The sequence below is a fragment of the Epinephelus lanceolatus genome, chromosome 5 (assembly GCF_041903045.1).
Source record: "Epinephelus lanceolatus isolate andai-2023 chromosome 5, ASM4190304v1, whole genome shotgun sequence".
In the NCBI taxonomy this organism is placed as follows: domain Eukaryota; kingdom Metazoa; phylum Chordata; class Actinopteri; order Perciformes; family Serranidae; genus Epinephelus; species Epinephelus lanceolatus.
Window position 1 is genome coordinate 7,886,674 of NC_135738.1, and position 27,943 is coordinate 7,914,616.

Here is a 27,943-nt window from a genome sequence, read left to right on the forward strand (position 1 = left end):
AGGAACAATACAGTGACACTGATGTGACTCACCTGGTGAAGAGGAGGTCAGTTTGGTACTTCAGAGGGAGGAAGATGTCACTGATGTTGTCGTCTGGGTATCCCTCCTCCCCCTCACTGGTTAACACACACACACACACACACAGAAAGACATGTGAGAACATTTTATTGACCTAAATTCACTCCTAAATCAAAAACAAAAGTCTGGACCCTAAACTTAACAGTTCACCTTGTGGGGACCGTGTGTTTGTCCCCACAAGGGAGCTGAGTCCCCACAATGTAGGTGTGAGAACAGATATTTATCTCCACAGTGTGATTAATATGCCCACACAAAAACACACGTGTAGCCTATATCTTTACTCGTGAGGAAGCCTAAACTTAATCCTGTCATTTTATTCCTTAATAACCTTTTGAAGAGGTGAGAACTGATTTTTCCAAAACTTTCCGACTTTCAAGATCTTGCTATTTTGTTTGACTTGCTGCTCATATAAAATTAAGCATTTTTTATTACAAATCAAAACTAATATTAAACTTTCAAGTCCTCTTAAAATAATATTTATTTCTTTTTATGTCGAAATTTACATCCATGTCTAAAATCTCAGCAAAATTAATTAAATGATGGCCAAAAATGTGTCTAAAGAATCTTGTTTCTTTCCCCGTCTTCAATGGTAATCTCTTTTTGTATCACAGGTGAGAATAATAGACATATAATGTAATCATCACATATTTTTAAACAGTGTTTCCCCCACAATCCTCCTTAATGAGACCCCCTCTCAACATCCCGTTTCAACAGGAAATACATCACTTTAATAAAAACAGTCAAACTGGATTTTAATGTGGACTTTACTGTCACAGCTCATGATTCCTAGGTTATGTTTTTTATTTCATTCATGTTGTTTCCTGTTTTACTTTGAAACTCACACCTCCTCTCGTGTCAGATCACTTCACTTCCTGCCCCTGTGTTTTCCCTCCCTTTTGATGGCCTCACCTGTGTCTGATTGTCTGTCCTGCCCTGATTAGCCTCACCTGTGTCTCGTTATCCTTCCCTTCATCAGAGTATTTAGTGTGTGTATTGTTTTCTCTCAGTGCCAGTTCGTCTTAGCTCCTTGTGTGTCTAGTGTTCCAACCTTTTGTTTCCCTGTGTCATTTTCTTGGGTTTTGGATTTAGCCTGTTGATTGACTCGACCTCTGCCTCATCCCTATTGGATTTGTTTGCCTTCTCTGATAGTTCCTCTGTGTACTGAACCTACATTTTGACCAGTAAAGACGTAAAGACTCACACCTGGTGAACCAGGTGTGAGTCCACTCTCACCTGGTTCACCAGTTGTTACATTTATTAGTTAATCACATAACTTTGTCTTACTCACTTCCTGCGCCCAAATAAACACTGATATAAATCAAACAAATATCAAAGTGACATCAGCTATCTCACCTGCTGGCCGTCATGATGACTTGGACGTGATCCAGGAAGACAGTGCGGCTGAATTCAAACTCCAGACGGAAAGATACCTGCACAGGAAGAGAAAACAGGTCTCTGGGCTTTAAAACAATTTTCACTGACTACATAACAACATTTAGTAACTGAATTTATTTGTACATTATAGGACAGTATAACCTATCTAAAAACTTTCAAATCTTTACTGGACATCACGCCACTGACTCTCTTTTACTACCAGGTCTCATCAGTTTATTCTGGATGTTGTAACACGCCAACACGTAAAACTTTTTGTTTGTGAGTTAACAGATCCTCCAGCGTCTGAAGCTGTGCCTCATGTGTTTCCCTCCGGCTGCGGCTCTCCTGATCCAGGAGCCGCAGCCTCGTTAAGAGGATTCCAACAATAATCTGCACCACAGTCTGGACCAATAAACTGGACTTTATTCAGACAGGCATCTGTACAGCGGGCCCTCGGGGGCCTTATAGCGCAGGGCGGGGCCGCGATCATGTTTACAGGACGGTCATTAGGCTAATGAAGGATTTCAGTCGATGGCTGTCCGTCGAAACATATTCCTGTTCTGTTTAATCACTATCATTAGTCTGACTGTGTAACAGCTGTATGAACAACACCTGTTTTACTGTCTGTGCTCACAATTAAAGTAAACTCACATTTGTATTATCTGTGAAGGCCAATGTTTTCTGTCTTTTATGTTAGGTGAAAGTATATTAATAATCACCTCCTACAGAAAATAAATATTAGATCACTGACTATAAAGTTGAAGGACTCACAAGCGACAGTTACAAAAAAACATCTGTGCAGTAGAGGTTGAAATTTACTGACTTTTACTTCCTAATTTTGGTCAACCACTGGATCTTACATTTGCAATAATGCAACTTGGTTGTCACACCTCCAGTTTGTGATGCAGGCTGTGAATCTGAAAGTTTTATCAACCATGACATGAGCTTCAAACTTAATTCACCCCCCTATGCAAATTTCTAAAGAAATTTTGTTGGTTTTTTTCTATTATTTTTCTTTTCTTTTTCTTTTTTAATTTTCTTTTTTTTATTTAATTTCTTTTCTATATTTATCTATTTATGATTAAAAAAAATCAGGAAATTACACATATACAACCACAACAGTTACTTGATGGACTTTGGGGAAAGATAGTTTTGTCAACAAGCCTGTGATGGTCACATTTTCACTCAGTAGTGTAATAAGCACTCGAGTCAGAGAACTTACTCCTACCGAAACAAAAAATAAGTGGTAAAATAGTATTTGTAAAAGTGTTGCATTGTTGATATAATGTTTAATATGACACTGTATCCTCCCCAGCACCTCTCCCATGTGGAGTCCCTCAGGGTTCTGTTCTCGGGCCAGCTCTATTCTGCCTCTACCTGCTTCTCTTAGGATCTATTTTTAGGAAATATGGCATGTCTTTCCATTGTTATGCCGACGACACTCAAATTTACTTGCCCTTGAACCAGAAAAATTCTTCTTCTTCTAATTCGCTAAAACCATTATTGAACTGCCTGCAGGATATTAAATCCTGGATGGCCCTGAATTTTTTAAGCTTCAATGAAGCCAAAACTGAACTTTTGTTATTTGGACCCAGTGGTGCCCGTGGTGTATCACATATCGACTTGGGCTCCCTGGAAGAATACATAAAACCTACTGCAAAAAAATTGGGTGTGGTATTTGACAATGATTTTAAATTTGAAAAACAGGTAAATTCGGTTGTCGAATCCAGCTTCTTCCAACTGAGGCTTTTATCTAAAGTCAGGTCCTTCTTATCTTTTAGAGATTTGGAAAAGGTTATACATGCTTTTATTTCATCTTGGCTTGACTATTGTAATGGCCTTTATGCTGGTATTAACCAGGCCTCCCTCTCATGCCTGCAGCTCTTCCAGAATGCTGCAGCTCGTCTGTTAACAGGAGCATGCGAGCGTGAGCATATCACTCCCATATTGGCCTCACTCCACTGGCTTCCTATGTTTTAGAATTGATTTTAAAATTTTATTATTTACCTACAAATCTCTAAACGGGCTAGCTCCACCCTATCTCTCTGACCTCTTACAGCAACATGTCCCCTCAAGGTCACTCAGGCCTGCTGACCAGTTGCTTCTGAAGGTCCCACGATCAAGGCTGAAGCACAGGGGAGACCGTGCATATTAGGCTGGCCCCCTCGTTACCTGTTTTTAAATCACAACTTAAAACACACTTTTATTCCTTGGCTTTTAACTCGGTGTGAGAGCTGCATTCCTCTGTAACACGTGGTCTTTGTTGTAGTGTGTCATTTCTTGTTGTGTCTTAGTCTGACTGTAAAGCACTTTGGTCAACTGCTGTTGTTTTTAAATGTGCTCTATAAATAAATTTTGATTGATTAATTTGATTGATACAAGTGTCAGTGTTTATGAACTCAAAGGTATATCAAAGGTTAGATCAGCAGTGTATAATCTGTCATGGTAAACATCAGCACAGGTGTAACACAGGTGCAGCACCTACCTGAGCCAAGGACTTCATGAATGGAGCGCTGATGTTACAGTTCCTCTGATTGGCCAGTCTGTCCTCAGTGTAACACTCAATCTGAATATCTGATTGGTCCTGTGGGGAAGGGGAGGAGCCTGATGAGTCATAAGTAGATAGGCTGCAGTCGGTATTAACGTCAGCAGACGTTGCCAGCTGGAGCTGATTCAGAATGGACGACTATTGCAATTAAAGACACTGATCCAAAACTCCGAAGCTGGAACACATTTCCCCATGTTTGCCTTTTTATTGTTGCCAGGCAAACACATCACCTCCATTCACTAACCCTGGTTTTTTTCCCCTAGTAATCAGTATCTAGTTCCTAAAATGTTGAGGCAGAGGGTACTTGCTGTAGCTCTGGTTGAGGGTGAGAGTCTGTCAGCAAATAGTTTGTTGGGCAGAGGGGAATGGAGATCTGTGTGGGTACATGACACCCTACAAAAGAAGATCGGTCATGGGGAGCACCACCAGTTGGTCCAGGAGCTTCCCCTCCATGATAGACGTTTCCAGGCATATTTTAGGACGACTCAGGGGCAGTTTGACAACCTGCTGTCTATCGTTGGTCCGTATAGCTCTGGGTATCCAGCAACCACTACCACCAGTTTCTCCTCCATTGTTGCTGCCTCCAGCTGCTAAAATGTTTTCTGTATGAATGTGTAGACAACCCTGTGTCTCATCTTTGCACACCAGTCACTTGTGATCCTATCATCCTACCACCCTCCAGCAGGCATTTGACCAAACCAGTAAGAGCCATCAACATGATCCCTCACTTCCCACCCACTACCAGTTGCATTTTCTCAAGCACATGACTGAGCTGAGGTAGGATTTTTAAGAAATAGGCAGAAGTGGTGGGGAAGTGTGTGGCCCATGTGCCACCTGGCCCCCAAAAATTTAAGGAGCGACAAATCTGGAGTCAATAACTGTTGGTGCAATTGAGTTTTTTCAGCTATCCAAGTGTTAGAAACACTGCAAGTTACCTAAAAGTATTGCCTATGAGATTAATTAATACGTCTTCCCAGTAAAGAGCCATTAGACTGAATATATTCAGAACAACAAATAGAAAGTTTTGATGAGCTGAATGTAGGTTGGATCATTATTGTGTGTTTACTATCAGACAGAGAGGAGGAACAAACTCAACACCTTAACAATGAGACTGGAGAAAAGGAGGTTGGAGGAGGTGGAGATGTGGATGGCGGCGCCATACGCGTTCTCTCCCTGATTCTCCAGTCGAGCAAACACCACCATCCTCCTCCGCCCAGCCTCCATCACGTACACCGAGCCCTCTGATGCCCTCTGGTGGCTGCAGATTGACCAGACGGCCCGCTCCCTCGAGCTGCAGAACTGCCTTCAGGTGAAACACAGAATATTAATTATCTGGGCTCTCTAATAAATATTAATGCTAACAGGTGTGTTTATGAGGATCAGGTATTACTCACTGAACATCCAGGAGGTCAGTGTGACTGTAGAGGATGAGGTCGGGAACACAGGTATCTTCCTGCTCGCAGCCGTTCCAGAAAGGAAGCTATGGCAAGAGACAAGGATTATTTTACTATTACTATTTTAGTTACTTTAGCAGACAGATATACAGACTATATTCACACATTCAAATAACATTATGCCCATTAGAACTTGTTATCTAAATATTTTCTATGGAATTAAAAAAAAAATCTGTATACCTCAAACCTTAAATATGAAAATGGCTAAATGAATTAATCTTTTTGTGAAACTGTGAAAGATATAGGGTTCCTTTATTTTGGCTACATGTTAGCGCAGACTGGCGACCTAATTATTTTTGTATTCACCGAAGTGATTCCCAAAGAGCTCTGGACGTTACAAGATGCCTTGCAGTAATTATTGTAAAGGATTGTCAGTGCTGTCCACTACAGGAAAGTACATTATCTGCTTTTAACAATAAAAAGTTGGCTGCACTCAAATTTGTACATATCTGAGATCACAAGGCTGATCAATGTGCTGATGGCAGTAAACAAGGAAGCAGTCCCACGTGCTTGTAAAGAGGCAGGTTGGGGTGGTGGATGGGTCACAAAAAAATGGACTTTTGCCCAGGACTTTGCCCTGGAGTCGCATGTTTGGATCAGTGTGAACTTTGAGTCATTTCAAGGTACTTCCTCACCATGTTTCTTTTCCTCAGCCTAACCAAAGTAACTTTACTTGCCTAAATGTAACCTCCGTAACTTTACATTAATTATGTAAATGTACATTAAGGATGTATGATGTCATTCCTAAGGCACAAATTTGTAGGATATTGTAAGAACTGTTCTATGAGAATCCGTTTCTGTTATATATATAAAAGGTTCAGTTGTGGAATGGGAGGAAAGAGTTGTCTTGCCTTTAAGCCAGCAGCGGAGGTTGTAAAAGCACCCTTATTAACATCTGTGTAAAAGGGACAGGTGTAACGTTTTGATGACATGTTACATGCGCTACCCACTGTGGGAGATTTAAAAAGCAGCTAGAAGCAGTTAGCGGCTAACTCAAAGATGAAGAACAGCAGCGGAAAATGTCCGCATATTGGAAAGACAATGAGGTCTGAGAACTCCTTACTCTAAAGCAGACGACAAGATCAGCCGCCATATAAGGGACGGTAAATGATTGTCATTGCCATGTTTTGTCATTGTTATTGTCTATGAAGCCCTGCCTGACCCAAATGTTACATGTCACACTAGAGGCCAACGCTGCCGTGTTACACGTCACGCCCAGAACGGCTCTTTTGCTGCCGGGTCTATAGCGCCATCCCTGTGTAAAAAGGGCCGGTGTTAGGTGGATGAATGACTCGGTGTATTAGCAAAGTGGTTGGTGCTTAAGCAAAACTACAACTGCCTGGTTGGGATATTTACATCTGGAGGTCATGAAAAACTCAACAACAGGCTCTGAGAGGCAGATGTGACATCACCTGTGTGTAACTACAAGCTCTCACCTCGGCCCTCAGGACGCTCGGCCAGTCAGGGTCCAACACCGGCCCCTCATCTAGACTCTTCAACCCCGTCTCCAGGACAACCGCGATGGGACGTCCATAATCAGTCGTCTCCTGTTCAGAGAAACGGTCCGCAACAGTGTGAGTGACATTTGCGTGTTCACTCTGAGAGGAACTTTTTGGATTCTTGTGTTTTATACTTGGGTTGATATTCTGACCTGAATGGAGAAGCCGAGGCGCTGGCAGCTCTGACCTCCAACCTGTAGAGACAGACTCCTGGGCTGCTGTCGACCTGATTCGTCCAGAACAGCTCGGGGGGGAAACCGCCTCTCATCCAGCACCAGGCTGTACCACACAGCTGAGAGAGCGACGACAACGAGGAGAGAAGACGAGAAGGAGAGAGGGGGCTTTAAAGAGGCTCATATGCAGCACAATGAGATTGTAAATACAGCGAGAGCGGACTTTACAGGTCTGTCAGGTGATATGAAAGAAGGTGATGTCACCTGGAGTGCTGCTCATTAGTGCAAACTGAGCTCATTATGTTTCCAAATGTTGAGTTTTAATGGAATTTCTGAAAAGTAAACTGTGCATATCTAAATGTTTCCATTGACTATTGTTGTGTGATTGTACTCAAGAGGACTTAACAAGATTACGTAACCAAGAACCAGTCACTCTGATACATGATTTTTCCCTCTGCTGCCAACTTTTTTAGATTTGACTGAATGGAGTTGATAGTTTTTAAAGGGGTTGGCATGCGAGCAAAGTCCCTGGTTGGACGCACTCTGGAGAAAATCTCTCTTAAATTTTCTCACTGAGAAAATCATGACCGCTTATGCAAAAACAAGAACACACACACACACACACACACACACACACACACACACACACACACACACACCAATGTGTATTACAGTAAAATAATCTAAGCCAAACCAGTGCATCCATTTTTTTTGGGCTCCTTTTGTTGTATGTTTTGTTTGTTTGTTCGTTTTTGTTCGTATTGTTGTTTGTCACTTGTATTGTACTACAATATGTCTATATAATATAAAATGATATAATATATGTGTAGCTCCTGTGAGACTTCTAGATCCAGACTGACAAACTGGTGATGGCTAACCCTAACAAGGAGCCCGAAAAAAAACTACTGTGCAACAGTGGTGTGAGTGGTAATCAGAGCACTCAGTGCGGTGACCCCAAAACAAGACATACCACCGCCAGAACAAAATCCACAGTCCTCTGTCTGTGAAACAATGTGTTCTAAAGTTTTGCCAAAGTGAATATGAGGTTTCGGAAGTCTGAGTCGGACAATAATGGGTCTTTTTACGTCCAGTTTCATGCCTTGTATTTCTATCCTGCCGGAAACACTGTCTGTGGAAACACATTGAAGGAATTTGGTGATAACTTCAGAAGACTCCCACTTGACTTGTCTAATTCAGCTTTAAATGTACCTCTGCTGAACTTTGGAATTTCCTTTTACACACAACGAGGGCTGTGGATTTTGTCCACTATATTTTGCAACAAATCAATCAATCAATTAATGTACATACACCATGTGAGTATAGCTTTCTGACAAACTTGAAAAATCTGAATCTGTCCTTTAACAGCATGAATAGCTGAAGTCTAAGTGCACAGTCACATGCACCCACTGTGCGTGTGTGCATGTGTGTGATTTCATCCTCATCATGTCCAACAGCTGTCTGTAGATGTGGCGGTGCAGTTACTGTGTTGATGATCAACAGAGAAACTTCATGGCAGGATATCAGTAAAATCAGCTGTTTAATGCCACATCAGCACCAATGTGTTTTCAGTTTGAAACAGCATATTAAAAGTTCAAGACAGTGTGCAGGGTTTAGGAGGATGTATCAGCAGAAATGTAATATAATATAATGATAATGTTCTGTTTGGTTTATAATCACCTGAAAATAAGAGTCATTGCATTTTCGTTACCTTAGAATGAGCCGTTTATATCTCTATAGGGAGCAGGTCCACAGAGATCACCATGGTACACAGCCATGTTTCTACAGTAGCCCAGAATGGACAAACCAGACACCAGCTCTAGATAGTTCTGCAATCTAACCACTAAGTGCCACTAAATCCTACACACTTTACCTTTAAAATGCTCTCTGTGCACATGTGCATTTTAGCACTGTTTCAGGAATAATCTCCGTCCATGCGTCATGTACGTTGGCCATGCAGGTGCCAACATAAACAGGAAGCAGATTGTCTATTCTGGGGTTGACTGCTCAGTTAGAAAATGCTACAGAGATGGTGAGAAGTAAGACCAGAGTTTTCTTTGCTTGGACTGACAACAAGGTGGGACTGTTACTAAGAGAAACACATGAGTATAAGGCTGTCAAGGTGGCAGAAAACAGATTGGGGGCCGTTGTTAGCAAATACAGCGACATATCATGGCAGTACAGGGAGCATTAGCGGAGGAAGCCATGACAACATGAAGTAAGTAACCACACAAGAAGGATAAACTCACAAAAGGGATGTCGACCCAGCTATGATGTTTTGGTCTGGCACATCGTGACTGGTAAGACACAATCAAGAAGCAAAGGTGAGTGTCTGCTGTGTTTGGGCAGTGACTTCCGGTGTCAGACACTGATGAATTAAGCCGTCCTTTCACGACAGCATTGTACATGGAAGGTGGTCGTTATTGTGTCACTGCGCCTGGCAGTGGCGGGGGGAAACGCGGTGGGACAACAACGTAAGTTAAGGGGACGAGAAGTCCAAGTGGGGTGGTTGGAAGTGTTGGGGTGGTGGATGACACATCCTAAGACACAATCGAGAAGCAAAAGTGGATGGCTGCATCATCATTTTGTTCATTTATTTCTTTCATATTCGCTTTGTTTTCTTAAAGCTTACAGATACAAATGAAACAGAGCAGTAATCCCAGAGATCGTTGGAGGAATCTAGCATAGTTCAAGTGAGATACGACCGTAGGAGACGACAAAGACATTTTAAAAAATGGTTAAACAAAACGACTGGGTTATATAGTGAAAATAATTTTCCATCTCCATGTTGCGATGTATTTAACTGGCCTCACAAACCACTGTTGGCTGCAACACTGGCTCCATTAAAAGGTCCATTATTACGACCTCCTCCGCCATCACCTTGTTTGTTGCTGTGTGAATTTTTTTACTCTGCCCTCTAGTGCCATCTATTAGCTGCATCTGTGCCAACATTATGGACACGTGGGAGTAAGAGGGCAGTGATGTTTACAACATTTGAAACGGACATAGCTATTTCCATACTTAGAGTATAACTGCGCCCTTAGGGGTTCCAAAACATAGGAGTAATGTGGATGTTTGGCATGAATGAAGCATTATTTGTGCATGTAAAACAAATGCCTATTTATGTGGATGTAGCCTCAGTCCAAATAAAATGCACACACCACACCAGATATGCTGCACATGTAATTTATACATTTATGCTCCTAATTACTTTTTAACTGGGGCAGTAACTTCTTCTTCTCCTTTGTTATTGATTAATAAAGTGATGCATTTCCTGCTCCTCATTAGCTGTTGGATGCAGTTGCCCTGAGTGTGACTGCAGAGCTCATTCTCATCTGTTTAACAACTGAAGCTGGGTTTTGATTTATGAGAGCACAGAGAGCTGAGGTAAGCTGCTGCCGTCCAGCACAGCTCATATTAGAAACGCCACGTCTGCACTGAGATCAATAAACTCGACTAACTCTTAAAACAAAGGTTCATGTTTGGTCAACCGTCGCTCCTGTCTTCTAACTGTCCACTGACGTGCGTTTGGTTGGTACCATGTGGCGTGTTGGCGTGTGTCCATGCATGCATCTCTGTTTGTGTGAGAGTGTAAATGTGCGTGTGTCTAATCCGAACCAGATGATTCTGAGGGAAGATGAGGAGAAAGAAAGACGAGCGGAAGGTATGAAGGTATGAAGTGATGGAGGGAGGAGGAGTGACACAGTTTAACGGCGGCTGGCTGGTGTTAGCATGTTAGCGAGGTTTCCATGCAGCCGGCCCGCACATCTGCAGCCAATTACACAGAGACACGACAACACAAAGCACTGTGGGGAATCTGCTGCGAGGAAAAGACCACGGCAAGACTTTCCACACACTGACGGTCAAACACCAAACATCTGGATGGGTCCGACACAAATGTCCACACAGCTGGAAGAGTGGACAGCTGTTAGATTCTGTACAATTAATCTTTTCCTGTCATTCATTCACCTCCATTCTCCTCTAGGAAGCTGCTGGGTACGACCGCAACCTGCTACTGAGCAGCTGGGAGTGAAAGTCAAAGGCACGTGGGAGGGACTGTAAGAGCTCAGGTCAAACCATGACTAGCCAAATGAAATCAAGTCCAACATGATCTCATGATGAACCGTAACAGGATGAGTAAACACCCTCTTGAACACAGATTAGATTTTGTCACTGTGAACTTTGTGCCTCCTTCCTTCACACTGATTTCATTTATGCAAGTTAATTCACTCCATTGGTCTGCTTTGACACTTCATGTTTTAATCTGGGCTAGATTTATGTCACGGTTTCATCATCAAAGCTCAGCTGTTTACCAGCATCACCAGGAGACGAGGAAGGTGCATGCAGGCGGAGTCACGAGAGCACAACTCAAGGAAGTGCAACGATCCATGAGGGTCACACAGAGGTGAAAAACAAGCGCTATTCTTCCATTACTCCACGAGGATAAAACATGTGGCACAAACATGAACCGATTAACTCACAAGAGGTCAACGATAAACTATTGGGCCCCTGATACCCTGTTCAATAAGGCCCCTGGCTTTGCCACTGGACGAAAACTTGCTATAATCTGGCTTTTTTGTTTAATGGGAAAAGTTTTCATTCTCGGGAAAAATGACTATAGTCAAGGGTTTTCATTGGCTTCAGCTCCAATTGCCAGTGATGGAAATATGACACCCAGGTGGATGCATTCATTTTCACCTCATCACAATGCAGCAATGCATCACCAACATTTCCATCCTTCTCCGTCCAAGCACTGCTCAAACATTGTTCTAATTTAGTCAGCAGTAAGTTTGAAAGACAGTCTGAATAAGTAAGAGATATAAAAAAAGAAGAAACCACAATAGCTTTTTCACTGGCGTCCATGCTGCTTTCTACTGTTTACTAACCTGTTTCCAGTGTGTTTATGAGGTCGACTGTGACACACCAGTAAAAAAACAGAAAGGCGTCTACTGGCAATGGAAAAAGAGTCTATCACCTATTTTAAGTGGTTTTCTGCGATTCAAATAAACATGAAAACATGCCAATTTTGATGAAAAAGGTATAAGAGAGAGTAGCTCATCGACTATGCAGCTCTTGTCCACTTTGTATTCCCTCTTTGAGCATCAAGTGGGACTACGAATGTTAGTCTCTGTTATTCAGTGAGTCAGTGGCACAAAAAAAGACCAAGACATTGTTGATGTATTCTCTGAGTTGACCATTTTAAACTGTGAAAATTTTAGCTGTTTTGGTTGATTTGATGCAGAAACAGCTCAATTCATTCAGCTGGAAGCAAATATTAAAACACCATTAAAAAGAAATGATGACAAAAACACAACTTGACAAACATCCACAAATCTTAACTCAGTGGCAAAGTCCTAAAACTGAATTTTAGAGGTTAGTTTTTACTGTGTGTTCAGACAGAATATTGAAGCTATTTCAGACATGACGTGATTGCATAAAAGGTCAACCAAAATATGCAATTAGATGTAAATTTACCCAAGGCAGCGTGAAATGAGTCAAAGACGTGTTCGTGCAGATTGAAAATCTTTTAACTTCAGTGAAAAACGTGTGTATCTCTTTAACCTTATGAGTCTGCTTAAGAGGAGACAGAAGATCTGAGTTCTGAGATCAGTCAGAGACTCAGATGAACACATGAACACACACAGACATGGCTTGTTAGTTAGCTCACAGTTTACAGTCAAATTTGCAAGAATGAAATAAAGAGATCTAATTATTGGATGGATAGTCAGCAAGCCTTAACCTCCTCTTTATTTTATTGATTAAAGTTATACTCAGTAGTAATATTTAATGTTTAAAGGTGGCACAAGCGATTCTTGAGAAAGATTGTTGACGATGTGTTGTGGAGTTTCGTGTGTTAGCGTGTGCCAGATTTACCGTCCCTCTCACTTCCACTGCCCCTCTCTTTATACAATTATGTTCGCAAACACTGGTTTGGTTGGAATAATGTTGTGTAGCTCAGTGCGAGCCACTTCATTTGTTCCCCATTATTGAGCCCGGGTTGTGTAAGATCACCAGTTTTTCTTTTTACAGTGCATACATAAAAACGGACAGTGAGTGGCCCATGAGGAGATATTCACTGAATTTGCAAAGCAGTCTCACTTCAAAGTCGTTGAGTATTGGTGCTTGGTCAGCATCAGACACCAATGACAAAAGCCATCCTGCCACCTCAGCATGATACACGGCTGGTTCGTCGTTATTGTGTAACTTATTGTGTAATGGTGCCCGGCAACACTGGGGGGAAACACAGCAGGACAACAACGTAAGGGAAGGGGACAAAAAGTCCAAGTGGTGGTGAATGGGTCCAACTCTCACTGCCTTTCACCTGGGAGGCTGATGTTGCTTCCTGTGAGATTGGAAAACCAAATCCTGTTCTTTTTTCCGTAACCCAACAATGTGCATGTTGGCTAAACGTAACCACGTGTGTTTGTTGTTGAAGTAAAAAACACCATTTCAGAAGAGACTGTATGCATTTCCTGTGAAAATTGAAGTGTATTTTGAAAACAGACAATACATGTAACAGGCTGGAGTTGAGACGGCATCCCCAAATGTCGACAACTAACACTCCCAGGGTACCTTACACATAGTATGTGGACGTGGAAAGTCTATGACCAAACGTCGATGTGACAAAGTCGGAGTGAGAATGTGTTGGTATTTGACAAAAAACTAACTAACTTGATCTCGTCACAATTGTCTAAATCTTTAGTTACCATGACAACGTGTGCCTCCCACCTACCGACATCCGTCCTGGACTTTGTCTTGCTCTTCGTCCTGGACTCCAGACTCAGACAGACGATAACGGACATGCAGGTGACCTCCTTCCCTCCTCGCAGACAGTCTTTGTTAAAGATGTTGACCTTCTCCGGTTCAAAGGTCAGCTTGGCCTGAATCCGCACCACACCACGAGACCTGTGGGTAGGAAGAACGCCATCATCAGGACGTTGCGTTTGTCACTTGTATTACTGACTGTGTGGAGAGTCAGTTATCAATTTAGGAAGAAAAAGACTGCCTACTTTAAAGCTCATCATGACATTTCAGTGGGAAGACTTTTCTTCTTGGATTAAGATTAAAAGTGACTCCAGGAAATTAGGTTTAAAGTACTTACATTTTAGAGTAAGTCTCTTTAACCACAAATGTCAGTCTATGGTGGCAGTAGAGATAGTGTTAGAGGATCATTAAAGTTATTAGAATTTATCCTCTAGGAACCTTTAATATGTCTATCAAATGTTATGGCAATAAATCCAATAGTTGTCAAGATTTTTCCGTCGGAATCATGAATATAAACCTTATGGTGGCGCTAGAGGAAAAGTCAGAGGGCCACCAAAGTCAGCAGGGTTCATCCTCTGGGGAACGTGAACATCTATAAAACTTTAAATGGAAATCCATCTCGCAGTTGTCGAGATATTTCAGTCAAGAACAAAGTGGTGGAGCCATCACTTTGGTCAAGACTGAAATATCTCAACAAAGCATGGCTACAAAACACGTTTGCTAGCGTGTGTGTGTGTGTGTGTGAGATGCTCTGACCAGACAATGACAGCAGCTCCCAGTGCTCCCACTGCGAGGTCGACAAGCCCGTCTGCATTGACATCCAGAACACCGTGAAGACTTTGACCGAAATACTTCAGACCAGCAGAGAAACCGGCTGCAGACAGACGCTGCAGAGACAGAATGAACACAGAAGTTACGTATGTCTCCTGCTCAGGTTCCATGTATTGTTTGAACTGGTTCAGGATCTGTTACCTGTCTGTACTGGCGTTGGATGGTTTTGTCCTGGCCGTAATATACGTACACCGCCCCCTGGTGGTCGTCCTCCAGTGGTGCTCCTACCACCAACTCCTTGAACCCGTCCCCGTTCATGTCGGGTATCTGGGCCATCGCTGATCCCAACCGGGAGTTCTGAGAGCGGTCAGAGACCTCTAGCGCCCCCTGCAGGATCAATGATGTCTGGACAGAGAGTGTTTAGTTTAGTGTGTGTGTTTTCATGCTCCCTGAAGTGTCCAGTACAAGTTGTTGTACCTTTGTTTAGCTGCTCAGAGCCTCCAAACAGTTTGGGTCAACCTTATGTAGTGTACCTGTGGTGTGACAGTGTAGATGTAGACCCTCCCTCTTTCCCAGCCTTGACTGCAGAACATGGGTGCTGCCACGAGCAGTATGTCTGTCTGTCCGTCACTGTCTACGTCCATTGATAACAACTCGCTGCCAAAATATGAGCCGATCTGGAAAAGAAGAAAACAAAACATGTTAGAAAAGAAAACAACAGCAACATCATATATACTGTACCCTGTACTGTGTAGCTCTGTGCAAACACCAGTTTCAGGTCAGTTGTACAACAAGCATCAATAACAGCCAGAGGAAACAGCTGGGCTCATCATGGAAACAACCATATGTTGCATATGTAATATCTACATGCTTCTATGTGTGTGTGTGCATGTGTGTGACCTGTTCTCCCAGCAGGGCCTGCAGGATGGTCAGGTTTCCAGTGTTCTTCAGGGTGAACACGATGACCTTCCCTGTGTGGTTGAACCTTGGAGCCCCGGACACGTAGAGCTGAGAGCCGCGAGATGAAATGAGCGAACCCACCGAGTAACCTGAGGCCAGAGAAGACACAAAAACAAACCAACTAGAGTCAAGACCTTTTACTCTTTTGTTCTTTTCCCTTTTGTTTCCCAGGAAGCACAGACTAAGGATAGTGATGGAATGAACTGTGTCTCATGAAAACTGATCAGAACATTCATCATCCGCAACCAAATGTATTCTTATTCATTACCCAGATAGGCTCCATGGTTCTTCAGCTCGTCTGGAAACTCATCCTTATAGGAGAACTTTGGTGGAACAACTTTCCCGTGTTTAGTCTCTTTCAGCACAGCACCGTTCCAGTCATAGGCTCCCACCGCCCCGAGCAGAATGCCGTCCTGAAGGGAGAATGTAGATTTTAATGGAGACACTGTAACACAGCCAGGACAACAGGATGATATCCCAGTAAAACCTGGAAGTGTTGAATGACTCCATCAGTAGAGTCATTGACCCACTTCTGCACAACGTGATTCCAAGTTGAGATGTTTCGGTGCTTCTGTTCTCACATATGCTGACCGGAGATGTTTTTCCCATCGTGCAGCTCCAGTAACAGGATGCAGAAAGGTTCCAGCTACACAGTTCCTGAATGATTTTACCATCTGAGAGCTGAGCTTAATTTTTAAGGCATCACAAACCCTCTGAGGTGACTATTGATCTGTTGGGGCACTGAAGTTTTGTTATAAATCCTTGAAAGGCTGTATCAGTATATTTATCATGTTATTTGTCCGTTTGTGAATGTGGGTCATCAGCAGGAAGTCAGCTGAGTCTACTGCTCTAAGGACCCAAAAACACAGAAGCCCGAGGACAGTGATGAAGAAAGTACACAGACCCTTAACTTAAGTAAAAGTAGTGTGAAAACACTTTATTACGAGTGCAATCTCTGCCTTCAAACGTAAAAGTATTAACAGCAAAAAATAAGTTTATGTATCAAAAGTAGAAGCACTGATTATGCAGAAAATTGTAAGTGTTTCATCCTGGTACTGATCCTGGCTCTGACATGGAGGTCTGTGCAACCCTCCAAGGACATGCCTCCCAAGACCATTACTGACCCACCGCCAAACCAGTCATGCTGGATGATGTTACAGGCAGCAGAACGTTCACCACGGAATCTCCAGACTCTTTCACGCTTGTCACATGTGCTCAGTATGAACCTGCTCTCATCTGTGAAGAGAACAGGGCGCCAGTGGTGGACTTGCCAATTCTGGTGAATGCCAATCAAGCTGCATGGTGCTGGGCTGTGAGTACAGGTCACACTAGAGGACGTCGGGCCCTCATGCCACCCTCATGGAGTCTGTTTCTGACAGTGTGGTCAGAAACATGCACACCAGTAGCCTGCTGGAGATCATTTTGTAGGGCTGTGGCAGTGCTCCTCCTGTTCCTCCTCACACAAAGGAGCAGATACCGGTCCTGCTGCTGGGTTGATGCCCTTCTACGGCCCTGTCCAGCTCTCCTCGTGTAATGGCCGGTCTCCTGGTATCTCCTCCATGCTCTTGAGACTGTGCTGGGAGACACAGCAAACCTTCTTGCTACCACACGTATGGATGTGTCATCCTGGAGGAGCTGGACTACCTGTGCAACCTGATTGGGCTGCAGGTGCCACCTCATGCTACCAGCAGTGACAAAGACGCTAGCAGAAGACCAAACTAGAGAAGAATCAGTCAGGAAGGATAAGGAGAGAGCAACTGTCTGTGGACACCACATATAAAACCATTCCCTTTTGGGGGCTGTCTTGCTTTTGCCTCTCTGTTGCACCTGTTGTCACTTTGATTTGCACCAACACAGCTGAAGCTGATTCACAATCACTGGTGCTCCCTAAATGGACACATAGATATCCCTCAAGTTAAATTGATTTGATGGTAGACTGTGACCATTAAGTGTTCTCTTTTATTGTTGGCAGCAGACTCTTTCGATGCTGCTGGGCACGATATTCAGGATTATCCCAGTAATACAATTCACCACAATTAACTTATTGTGAGTGCTTTTTCACAGCAGATCTGTGATAAAGTCTTATACTGTCGCATCCCTAGCTTTGAGACAATTAATTTCCAGATAATCACATATGTTTTAAATGGTTTGCTTAGCTCAAGATAAATGACAGTTTTGTCATCCAAATCCACAAAAAAGTATTTATTTCTGCGGTATAAAGTGGCATTAAATGAGAATACTCAAGTAAAGTAAGAGTACCTCATATCTGTACTTGATTAGAGACCTTAAAGGCGCTGTATGTAAGAATGTGGCCAAAACGGTTACTGCACTCAAATTCAAAATACTGATACAGATTTGAGGTTGCTGGACAGCAGCACACTGGAGACTGATTTGTTTGCCCACAGGCGGCTGCCGTGGCAGGGCCGTGTCGCCGCGTCCTCGATCTTCGGTTTTCCAGCGGACCATTTGAGCAAGTCCGGCTTCTCTGCTGCTAACGCTGCTGCCGGGATACAGCTGAGGAGGAGCCGGCTGCTAATGCTATGTACTGGGACACTGCTAATGCTGCTTGCCGTGCTGCTGTAGCTCAGTCGTAACTGTAACTGATGCTGAGACTCTACTGACTGCGTGACTGGTAGACGGCAGTGGGTGGCGCAACAGGCCAAAACACAAATTCAAAACATAAACATGATTTGCAGACTGCAAAAATGTTTTTTAAATGCGAATATTCTGGCTGTACTATTGTTGTCACCAAAACAGTCTTGAAACACAGCATCCAGTTCAGTTGATATACTCAAAGTAAAAACTAACACTGAATTATAAATCGAATTAAGTGTTCAGCTGGAGCGTCGTACACCATGACACAGGTCCAAAACTTGACATTCAAGGCCAAAGTCAGTGTTCTTTGAATCTCAGATCATAAACAAGTCAGTAGACATAAAATAAAAGTCCCATGATTAAAAGCCTCAGCAGTGAAGTACTGAATCTGAACTTTGCAACCAACAGCCTCAGAGGCTGAGTGGATTTATCACTGCACACGTTCAGCGTGACCTGCTGGCTGAATATTCTGCCACTGAGCAGGAGAGCCAGTCTCACAAGCCAAGAAACTCAAGTCCAACTGAAGTCTCAAATCACTGGGGTTAAAAAGTCAAAGTTTTAACTGGTTAGTTTACTTTATATTATCAGATGACACTTTTTCTCTTTGAGGACAATAACACCAGTGCCAGTGTAATGTTTTGAGAGTTTCGATTTTTATTTGGCATTATGAGCCGAGCTCAGGCAGAAAGGAACAAGTCGACTGGTTAGTTTCGCTTATACTCTGCTTCAGAGCCTGGTTCAGGTCTCAGTTTGATACTGTAGAACCTTGAGTCTCTGTCTGCACCTCATGACCGAGGGTGGGGGAGGAGAACGCAGTAAAAGTTCTTCTAATTTTATCTGCACTTTTGTTCAAAAGAAGATCATTTCTGCATTTCATCAGCAGCTTCAGTATCGTCCTCAAAGCCCTCGCAACACGTGTGTGCAGTCACTCACACGCTCAGATGAACTCTGGCGCTTGTGAAAGTCCAGATATGAAAGTTATTATAGCGTTGAGTCATCGTCTCTACGGGCCACTGAGTCAGTCAAGGACCACAGTGAATGAGCGTATCCTTGGCGACAGCAGCGCCACAAAGCATCCTGTCTGCACCGGACCGACTCTGGATCTGCATATTCACTGGTAAATGTCAAAAGGCTGTTGTTGTAATCGTGTAGGAGGGAGAGGAGGACGATGCCTCGGTCAGAGATGATTGTGTCGTCTGTTTTCCACATCAGTCTGACTTCCACCTGATCTCACATACTTACCTTTTAATCTCAGTGAGCAGGAAACACTCTGCATATTTGTCTGTGTATGCGATGGTGTGCATCATTATTAATCAATGCGTGTGTGTGTGTGTGTGTGTGTGTGTGTGTGTGTGTGTGTGTTCAGTTGGCAGCTTTACGTTCAGGAGAACCATCTGCTCTGTGTTACACATAGAAACTTTCCACGACACCATTTTCACTCCCTGACGTTGGAATTCAGTGGAGTATGATTTTTCCCTGGACGAGAAACAACAGAAATATTTCTCGAAGCTTCTTATTCTGCAGCTTCAGACTTCTGTCAGCACCAGAACCAAACCAGCACTTAATGTTTGAGGATGATACTGATCCCAACATTTAAGAGTTTGATCTTCTGTTTCTGTTGGAATCAGAATTAACTCTGCTCCTGTTGTCTCTTGTTTATATTGGATTATGATTTGCTTTACTGGAGAAAACTGGAGGAAACTCTGTGACTGTTACATCGAGTTGAAACTCCTGCCAAATCCCTAATTTCTACAAATTAAAGTATAGATCAGGATGTTATTCAGCAGTGATTTGAGGGAAATTATAACAATTCTTCATCCAGTACGGACAGATGTAAAAAAAAAAAACAAACAACTAATCTGCAGACTTAAAATCTGCACACAGAGAAACTTAAGAGTCAAATCCAAAATAATGTTGAGTGAGAAAGCTGGAGTCATCAGCGCTTCACTAACACCAACACACAAGAATCTGTAAAATTCCAATTACAGGAGTGTAAACTGAACTAACAGAGCTCTGTATAAGACCATAAATGTGAATGTGAGCTACTCACTTTGACTAAATGTGAGGAGAAACCAGCCTGAGCCATCTGCAGACCAAACCCTCGACCCTGACTGCTGGTTCCTGCAAAACAGAAACAACACACAACATCATCCTGTTACTTTCACATTTCAAACGAATACGTCACCCACACAATGACCATCTGTACATCAGTTACTCACCACATGTTGTGCAGAATTTGGAAAGAAAACTTTTTGTCTCACATGCCTCCATTGTGAACAGAGAATTAATAAATGGCAAATCAGAGATCCCAAAATTTCTCGATGAATTGGAGTAAGCAGGGGTCGCGTTTAACAGCAGCTAAACTGTATCAAAACATCCGTTTACAAACTCTCACACAACTCATGCAGTATAAAACAAGTCTCATTTATCCAGTCGTATGCTCAGTTCTTCCAAAACACATGCATTGTCACTAAAACACTTCTGCATAAACAGTCTCTTGAGTAGCACACCTGAGCAAGTGCATGTGTTTGAACTCTGCTCATGCATTCAGTTAAGTAAATGGATGTTTTGATATAGTCTAGCTGTTGTTGAATCCGGTCCCCATTTTCTTCAGTTCATGAAGAATCAATTTGCTTCTTTTGGTTTCGTTCACTGTGGAGGCATGACAGAAAAAGTTCTCTTCATGAATTTGAGGTAACATGAGGTGAGTAATTGAAATACAAGTGATCATTTAGGAGGTGAAGCATTCCTTTATTAAAGCTCTTACAAGTATTCCACATAGTGCCAGTGGTGCTGATCTTACTGAGAATCAACAGGCCACATCACAGCTCTCTGCAGCCGTTAGTTTTCTCTTTTGGTTTGTGCATCCTACAGCTGAGCCATATGAATGCGAAAGCAGCCACTTGCAGTATAAAAGTTCACATAAGCAGCTTGTCCCTACATAACTTAACATGGAGGAGAAAAGAAAGTGGACTGAGTCTGAGAACTAATTTCATAAATCTTCATAAATACATTTTTTGGTAACATAACATATTGTCACATCATAAAGTCCATATGGTGAACCAACCCAGTCGTAGGGCTGCACGATTCTGGAAAAAATGAGAATCACGATTTTTTGGCTTATAATTGAGATCACGATTCTCTCATGATTTTTTTCAACATAAAGATATATTGTGCTTATTTCCTGATACAAAAGGAAAAGTAACAAAAAATTATAAATAAATAATAAAAAAATATATCATTAAATAGCAAAGCCTATGATTGTGCCTGATACAAGAGACACAAGGCACATAAACTCTGGTCAGCAGAGAGGGAACACTCCTGTTTTAGCTTTAGTCTCTTGTCTTCTCTTACAGGTTTTAAACAATTTTAACAATAATATCAATGTTGAACAACATTTTTCTGAGGTAGGTATTCCAGGCCTGGAATTAAGTCAAAATTAAACATTTCAACACCATGCATTTGACAGGAGTATTCACCTAACATAGCCTACATATCTTTAATTATATAATTATTTATATGTCTCTAGGTATATTTTTACATAAATCCCCAATATTTTATTTGCCTTTAAAAAATCCTCTTCCTTTATTTAATTTGACAATGTTTATCATATTGTATTATATGTATTAATTCTCTACAGGATCTTGTATGTTCTTTCACTCTAAAAGTCCACTAAACTCAATTATCCCACCCTTCCCTCCAGTCCTAGAAAAAACATCTAGAGCACATGACCCCGGGTGGTTTTCTTCTCTCCCCATCCCTGTCATTGTGAACCTTAGACCACGCTCCCTGCGGGTGTCCAGCAGGCGTTACAGGGGGGCGAACACCTGTTACCTACGCCCGTTGTCGGCCGCCTCTACCGTTGTCACTGATGGCGCGTCTTCACCAGTCAGGATGGCTCTCCTTAATGCCCGCTCCGTGTCCAATAAGACGTCTCTCCTTAATGACTTATTCACTAGCGAAGATATGGATTTTCTGTTTTTAACCGAAACATGGTAGCGGGTTTCTGAATATGTCCATCTTAATGAGCTCTGCCCAGCAGCCTGTAGTTACATCAGGTCAACATGACTGTCAGGCTGCGGTGGTGGACTTGCCACGGTGTTCAAAGACTGTTTTGGTTGCCAGCTGGTCAGCACTGACACTTTCCCCTCTTTTGAACTGCAAATGACAAAAGTTGGACGTATAAACCCATTCTATTGTATTTTAATTTATCGTCTTCCAGGCCCCTCTGGTCCTTTTTTGTCTGAGTTTAATGAGTTTTTATCCTCTGTTATAAAACTAGATAAAGTTTTAATGTTTGGTGATTTTAACCTGCACATCGATGATGCTACTTCACAGGCTGCCTCTAATTTTCTTGACATTACAGAGTCTTTTAATTTTAAGCAGCATGTCTCTGGCCCTACACACAGAGCTGGTCATACCCTGGACTTAGTCTTTTCTTATGGTCTTTGTATTAATAGTATTCGCTTAGAGGACCTCCATTTTAGTGATCACAAATGTGTTTTATTTAACGTCTCTTTTGATCTGGATCTTTTGCCCAGTAAACATTTCTCCCGCCATGCATCATCAACCAGAGCACAGTGGAAAATTTCTCAGCCTTATTTAACCCTGACGTACTTTTTAACTGTAGTGAGGTAGAGACTTTTGTTGAGTTATTTAATGAGCAGTGCTCAAATATACTTGACAGAGTGTCCCCCTTTAAATCCAGACTTGTGTCTACTGTTAAATCCTCTCCCTGGATTGATAACCACATTCGTAGTGTTAGGCGGGATTGTAGGAAATATGAACGTCTATGGAAAGCCCCCAAACTTGACATCCATCGACAACATCTTAAAGAACTCTTAGTGCATTTTAATGAAATGGTGAGAGATGCTAGGTCTGCATACTTCGCCAAAATTATTGAATCTAGCAAGGGAAATTCTAGTGTCCTTTTTGACACCATCAATTCTATTGTATCTCCTGTACTGCCACCTCCTCCTGTTTTCTCAGACACTGACTGTAATTCTTTTCTTAAGTATTTTGTTGATAAAGTCAACACTGTCAGAGCAAGCATCTCCCCATCCTCCAATCATCTGCCCGTTGGTAACCCCAGCCCCACAATTTTGAACTCCTTCTCACCTATATCTATAGATGACCTCTCAAATTTGGTGTCGAAAATCAAGCCATCATCCACCCCTTTCAACATTCTACCTCCATCTCTGTTTCTTAAAGTCTTTAATTCCATTGGCCCATCTATCGTATCCATGATCAATCTCTGCCTGTCAACTGGCTCATTTCCTTCCCAATTGAAACATGCTGTTGTGCAGCCACTGCTGAAAAAAACAAATCTTGACTCTTCCCTCCTGAATAACTACAGGCCTATCTCCAAGCTACCTCTTCTGTCCAAACTCCTGGAAAAAACTGTTGCTGGGCAGCTCTCTTCAGTGATAAATTCACATATGTTGTATGACACCTTTCAGTCCGGTTTTCGGAAGCTGCGCTCCACTGAAACGGCCTTGGTTAAAGTTACTAATGATATGCTGATGGCGGCGGATGATGGGAAATGCTCTCTCCTCGTACTAGATCTCAGCTCAGCTTTTGATACAGTTGATCACAAGATCCTCTTGAGCAGGTTGTACCATTATGGTATCTCTGGGTCTGCATTAGACTTTTTAAAATCATATCTGACTGATAGGAGTTTTTCTGTGTCTGTGGGTCAGTTCATGTCTGACCCGGCACCTTTGTCATGTGGTGTCCCGCAGGGTTCTGTCCTCGGTCCTATGTTATTTGCCCTCTATATGTTGCCTCTAGGTCGCATTATTGACAGATTCGAAGGCATTTCCTATCATTTCTATGCAGATGACATTCAACTGTACTGTTCATTTTTACCTGAAGAGGTTCACAAACTATCTAGTTTACTTGATTGTCTAGAGGCCATAAAAATCTGGATGTCGGACAACTTCTTCCAACTTAATAATGAAAAGACAGAAACTCTAATTGTTGCCCCAGACATTGTAATCTCAAACGTGAAGTCTTGTATCGGGTCTTTAACCAATTGTGTCCAATGCAAACTTCGTAATTTAGGTGTCATATTCGACCAAGCCCTATCATTTGATAATCACGTCAGCCTACTCACCCGATCTTGTTTCTCACAACTTAGGAACATTGCCAAATTAAGGTCAGTTGTGTCCAAAGCTGAATTGGAAATGATCATTCATGCTTTTATTAGCTCTCGCTTAGACTATGCCAATACTCTTTTTACCTGTTTGAATAAATCCTCTCTGGCCCGTCTCCAAACTATCCAAAATGCTGCTGCTCGGCTTTTAACCTGTAGCAATAAGAGGGCTCATATCACTCCAATCCTGTCCTCCTTGCACTGGCTTCCAGTAGAATTCCGAATCAACTTTAAAGTATTGCTCTTGACTTTTAAAGCCCTACATGGTCTAGCCCCTGCATACATCACAGACCTCCTTCAACCTTACACTCCTTGTCGCACTCAAAATCCTCGGATCAGCTCCTACTGTCAGTTCCACGTACTCGTTTCGTCACTCGTGGAGACCGAGCATTTCAAGCGGTTGCTCCCAAACTTTGAAATGCCCTCCCCTTTTCGTTGCGATCCGCAGTGTCATGTGACACTTTTAAAAAACAACTGAAAACACTGCTCTTTAGCCAGGCCTTTGGTTAACTAACTCCTTTTACCCCATCAATCTCTTACTATTTTTCTTTTATCTAATGTTTAATTTACATTTTGCACTTTGCAGACACCTTTTGCCTTGCTTTGCTTTTAATGCTTTGTTTTGTGCTCTGTTTAATGTTGTGTTATATTGTTGTACTTGTTTTGTCTACTGGAAAGCACTTTGTGATCTAGTATCTGTAAAAGGTGCTATATAAATAAACTTTATTTACTTACTTACTTACTTTAATGTGTGTTCAATTTATTAAAAGAAAAAACAAAAAAACGTTTTGGTGAACCCTGTAGCAAAGTGAGCCCTTTTCCTCAGAGAGGATCTTTGCCTCCCACTTTGTTCCTGGCGGCAGAGCAGAGTGATCCGCACCAAGTGCACTCCTTGATCGCCTGAGCGGATCCTGCGCTTTTTATCTAGCGCCCCTGCTGTCAACCTCCAGCATCGCAGCTCAAGTTACACTGCGCATGTGCAATCCCCCCATATTTGATCCCGTGTCTCAGCTTTCTCTTGAAAAGCCTTGCCGGCTGTCACTCTGCATCACGTGGTATAACGCTGCGTCGTTGGGAGCGCTTGTTTTCATGCAGATGATGTCCCGACTCCCGGCACGGGCGGAATCGCCATCATTGAAAAATTAGATTGCATATGCATATGAATCGAGATCACGATTTTATTGCGATTAATCATGCAGCCCTACCCAGTCTCACTCCAAAGTCATCAAAATCTGACGCTTGATAGGTGACTTTTGACATCAGACACTGATGAAAAAGCCATCCTTTAACGTTGGCATGATACGTGGCTGGTTGCTGGTATAGTTGAATGACGTGCAGCGGCATCAGCGGGAAACACGGCGAGACACAAACAAAAGTTAAGGCGACAAAGGTCCAAATAGGGTGGGCAGGAGGGGTGGTGGATGGGTCCAACAAACACCGACCTTCACCCAGGTGAGCAGTGTTTAACTGTAAAGCCAGACCCTGTTCTTTTTTCTTAAGCCCGGCCACGTGCATTGAAGGCCAATAAAGTCAATTTGTGATGTTTTACTAACGTAGTGCGTTTATTTTGAAAGAGAAAATTTCGGTAAATTCCCTGTGAAAACAGAAGTGTATTTTGAAAGAAGACAATGCATGTAACAGGCAGAACTTGACACGGTGTCCCAGAACGTCAACAACCAACGCACCCAGGGTACCTTTCATGTTGTATCTGGACGTGGAAAGTCCATGACCAAATGTCAATATGTGACAAGGTCGGAGTGAGAGAACATTATGATTCATCACGAGTCTTTGCGTTTGTGTCAGTTGATGAATGTCAGTCCAATATTCTCTCTCTGTTAGCTCTATTTTTGGTCTCCATCAACTGCTGCTCTTTAGCTGCTAAATGCTCCACTACGTTCACCATCTCGTCTTTAACTATCTCTGTCCGCTGTTTGCTGCTGAGCAGGTGTACAGTGGCAAAGTATCAAAGCTTGTTTGCTGATGCTACTGCCTGAAGATGAGTGGGCTAAAGACAGAGCCAAAGTTGTTGGTCCTAAAAAAAACAAAATAATGAGCTGAAAAATGCCAAAAGGCCCACAGTACATTATACATTTGATCCATTGATAAAATAACCCATGTTACAGTGGTGACTCTTTAGACTTAAAAACCTTATAAGTTTTTGTACAATCACAAGATGCAGCTTCAGATTTAAGAAGACTTAACAGGCTGAGGCTCAGCTGACCTTCCAGAGAGAAAATCCTCTCTCCCAGCGCGTCCACGATGTCCTTCAGTGCCGACTCATCTGACACGTTGAAGAAGTGCTTCTCATCTGGGTCACTCGCTATGAACTTGATTTCCTTCAGAAAGGCTTCAGGGTTGATTCCCCGACGGTTGTAATAACCCAGAACCTGTATGAGACACAGTCTTTGAAGTCCAGAGGTAGAACACAACAAAGTAGTTTTGGCGCAGGTGCTCAGAGACAAATGGTAAGGAAGAAGAAGGAAGGAAGTTCTCTGGAACAGAAACCTGACAGGAAGTCAGAGAGGAATTCAGACAGGAAGTCAGCAGGGTATTCTGGGTTTAAAGGTAGAGAGGGACGGACTCACAGCGATGGCGTACATGGTGATGTTGTCTTTCTCGCTGTCTGCGACGGCCTGCACTAGCTGTGGACTGTCATGAGATTCTCCATCTGTGATCACGATCATCACCTTCTTAGCACCAGGACGACCGCCGCGATTGAACGCCTCAGACCTGCACAGCAAAGAAAAGTAAAGCATCACTGAACCTGGTATGTTGCTGTAAGGTACAGTGACTTTATCATTCATAAGGTGTCCTACCGCGCCACGTTGATGCCCAGTGCCGTCCTCGTCTCCTCGCCACCCCGCTGGTCGATGCCTCTGGCGGCCTCCACCACCTCGTCTACCGTCTGGTACTCACCCAAACCGAACTCGTGGACCACCGTTGAGCCGTACTGAACCACACCCACCTGCAACAAAACACAGCTTAGTCCACACCTGAACACTGTACCTGAAGGCATCACCACTTCACTGCTGCAACATCTAGCTCAGTGGTTACACCAGAAGTCTATTGTTGTCAGCTGTAGATAAGAAGATAACTGTGGAGGAAGTGAAACCTTTGATCAGAGCAGCCACTCATGACTTTCTCACTCACACTGGGCTCACTTCTAAATAGTGAAAATGAAAAATTCACCATTTTTGGGGACCCCCTGGAACTCCCTCAAGAAACCTTCGGGGTCTGTGGACCCCTTGTTGAGAACTACTGACCTAAATAACTTAACACCTGATCAGAGTCCTCTGTTAGCCTGCAGGTCAGCTCCCAGTAAAACCAGTCTGCTACTGGTGGCCACTCAACTGCAGCAGATAATTTCTCGTCTGGACAAGATGAACATCACCCACTGTCTCCAATACTTTTGCAGGTTTCCCAGTTCTCAGTTGCATGCTGGAACATAACTTGACACAAAGGCTTCTTCCAGACCGAGAGTCGTCTCCTTTGGTCTGAATTAGGGACTCATGTTCTTCCAAAGTTGTATAATTGCCTAGAGTTGGTTCGTGTTCTCACGGCAGCATTTACAAGAG

General features: G+C 42.8%; 1 protein-coding gene across 1 annotated transcript in view; it reads right to left on the reverse strand.

Annotated features, from left to right (window-relative positions):
* Positions 1 to 27,943, reverse strand: part of itga11b (integrin, alpha 11b) — a 67,040-nt gene that overhangs the window by 9,710 nt on the left and 29,387 nt on the right. The window contains exons 7-23 of the mRNA XM_033634543.2: positions 27,185 to 27,333; positions 26,954 to 27,098; positions 26,590 to 26,755; positions 20,265 to 20,335; positions 15,888 to 16,032; positions 15,560 to 15,708; positions 15,193 to 15,336; positions 14,861 to 15,064; positions 14,645 to 14,775; positions 13,857 to 14,029; positions 7,106 to 7,245; positions 6,891 to 7,001; positions 5,395 to 5,480; positions 5,099 to 5,303; positions 3,938 to 4,036; positions 1,432 to 1,508; positions 33 to 116 (exon numbers count right to left, since the gene is read on the reverse strand). Coding sequence (XP_033490434.2) covers positions 33 to 116; positions 1,432 to 1,508; positions 3,938 to 4,036; positions 5,099 to 5,303; positions 5,395 to 5,480; positions 6,891 to 7,001; positions 7,106 to 7,245; positions 13,857 to 14,029; positions 14,645 to 14,775; positions 14,861 to 15,064; positions 15,193 to 15,336; positions 15,560 to 15,708; positions 15,888 to 16,032; positions 20,265 to 20,335; positions 26,590 to 26,755; positions 26,954 to 27,098; positions 27,185 to 27,333 — 2,279 coding nt within the window. The remainder of the gene's footprint in view (positions 1 to 32; positions 117 to 1,431; positions 1,509 to 3,937; positions 4,037 to 5,098; positions 5,304 to 5,394; positions 5,481 to 6,890; positions 7,002 to 7,105; positions 7,246 to 13,856; positions 14,030 to 14,644; positions 14,776 to 14,860; positions 15,065 to 15,192; positions 15,337 to 15,559; positions 15,709 to 15,887; positions 16,033 to 20,264; positions 20,336 to 26,589; positions 26,756 to 26,953; positions 27,099 to 27,184; positions 27,334 to 27,943) is intronic.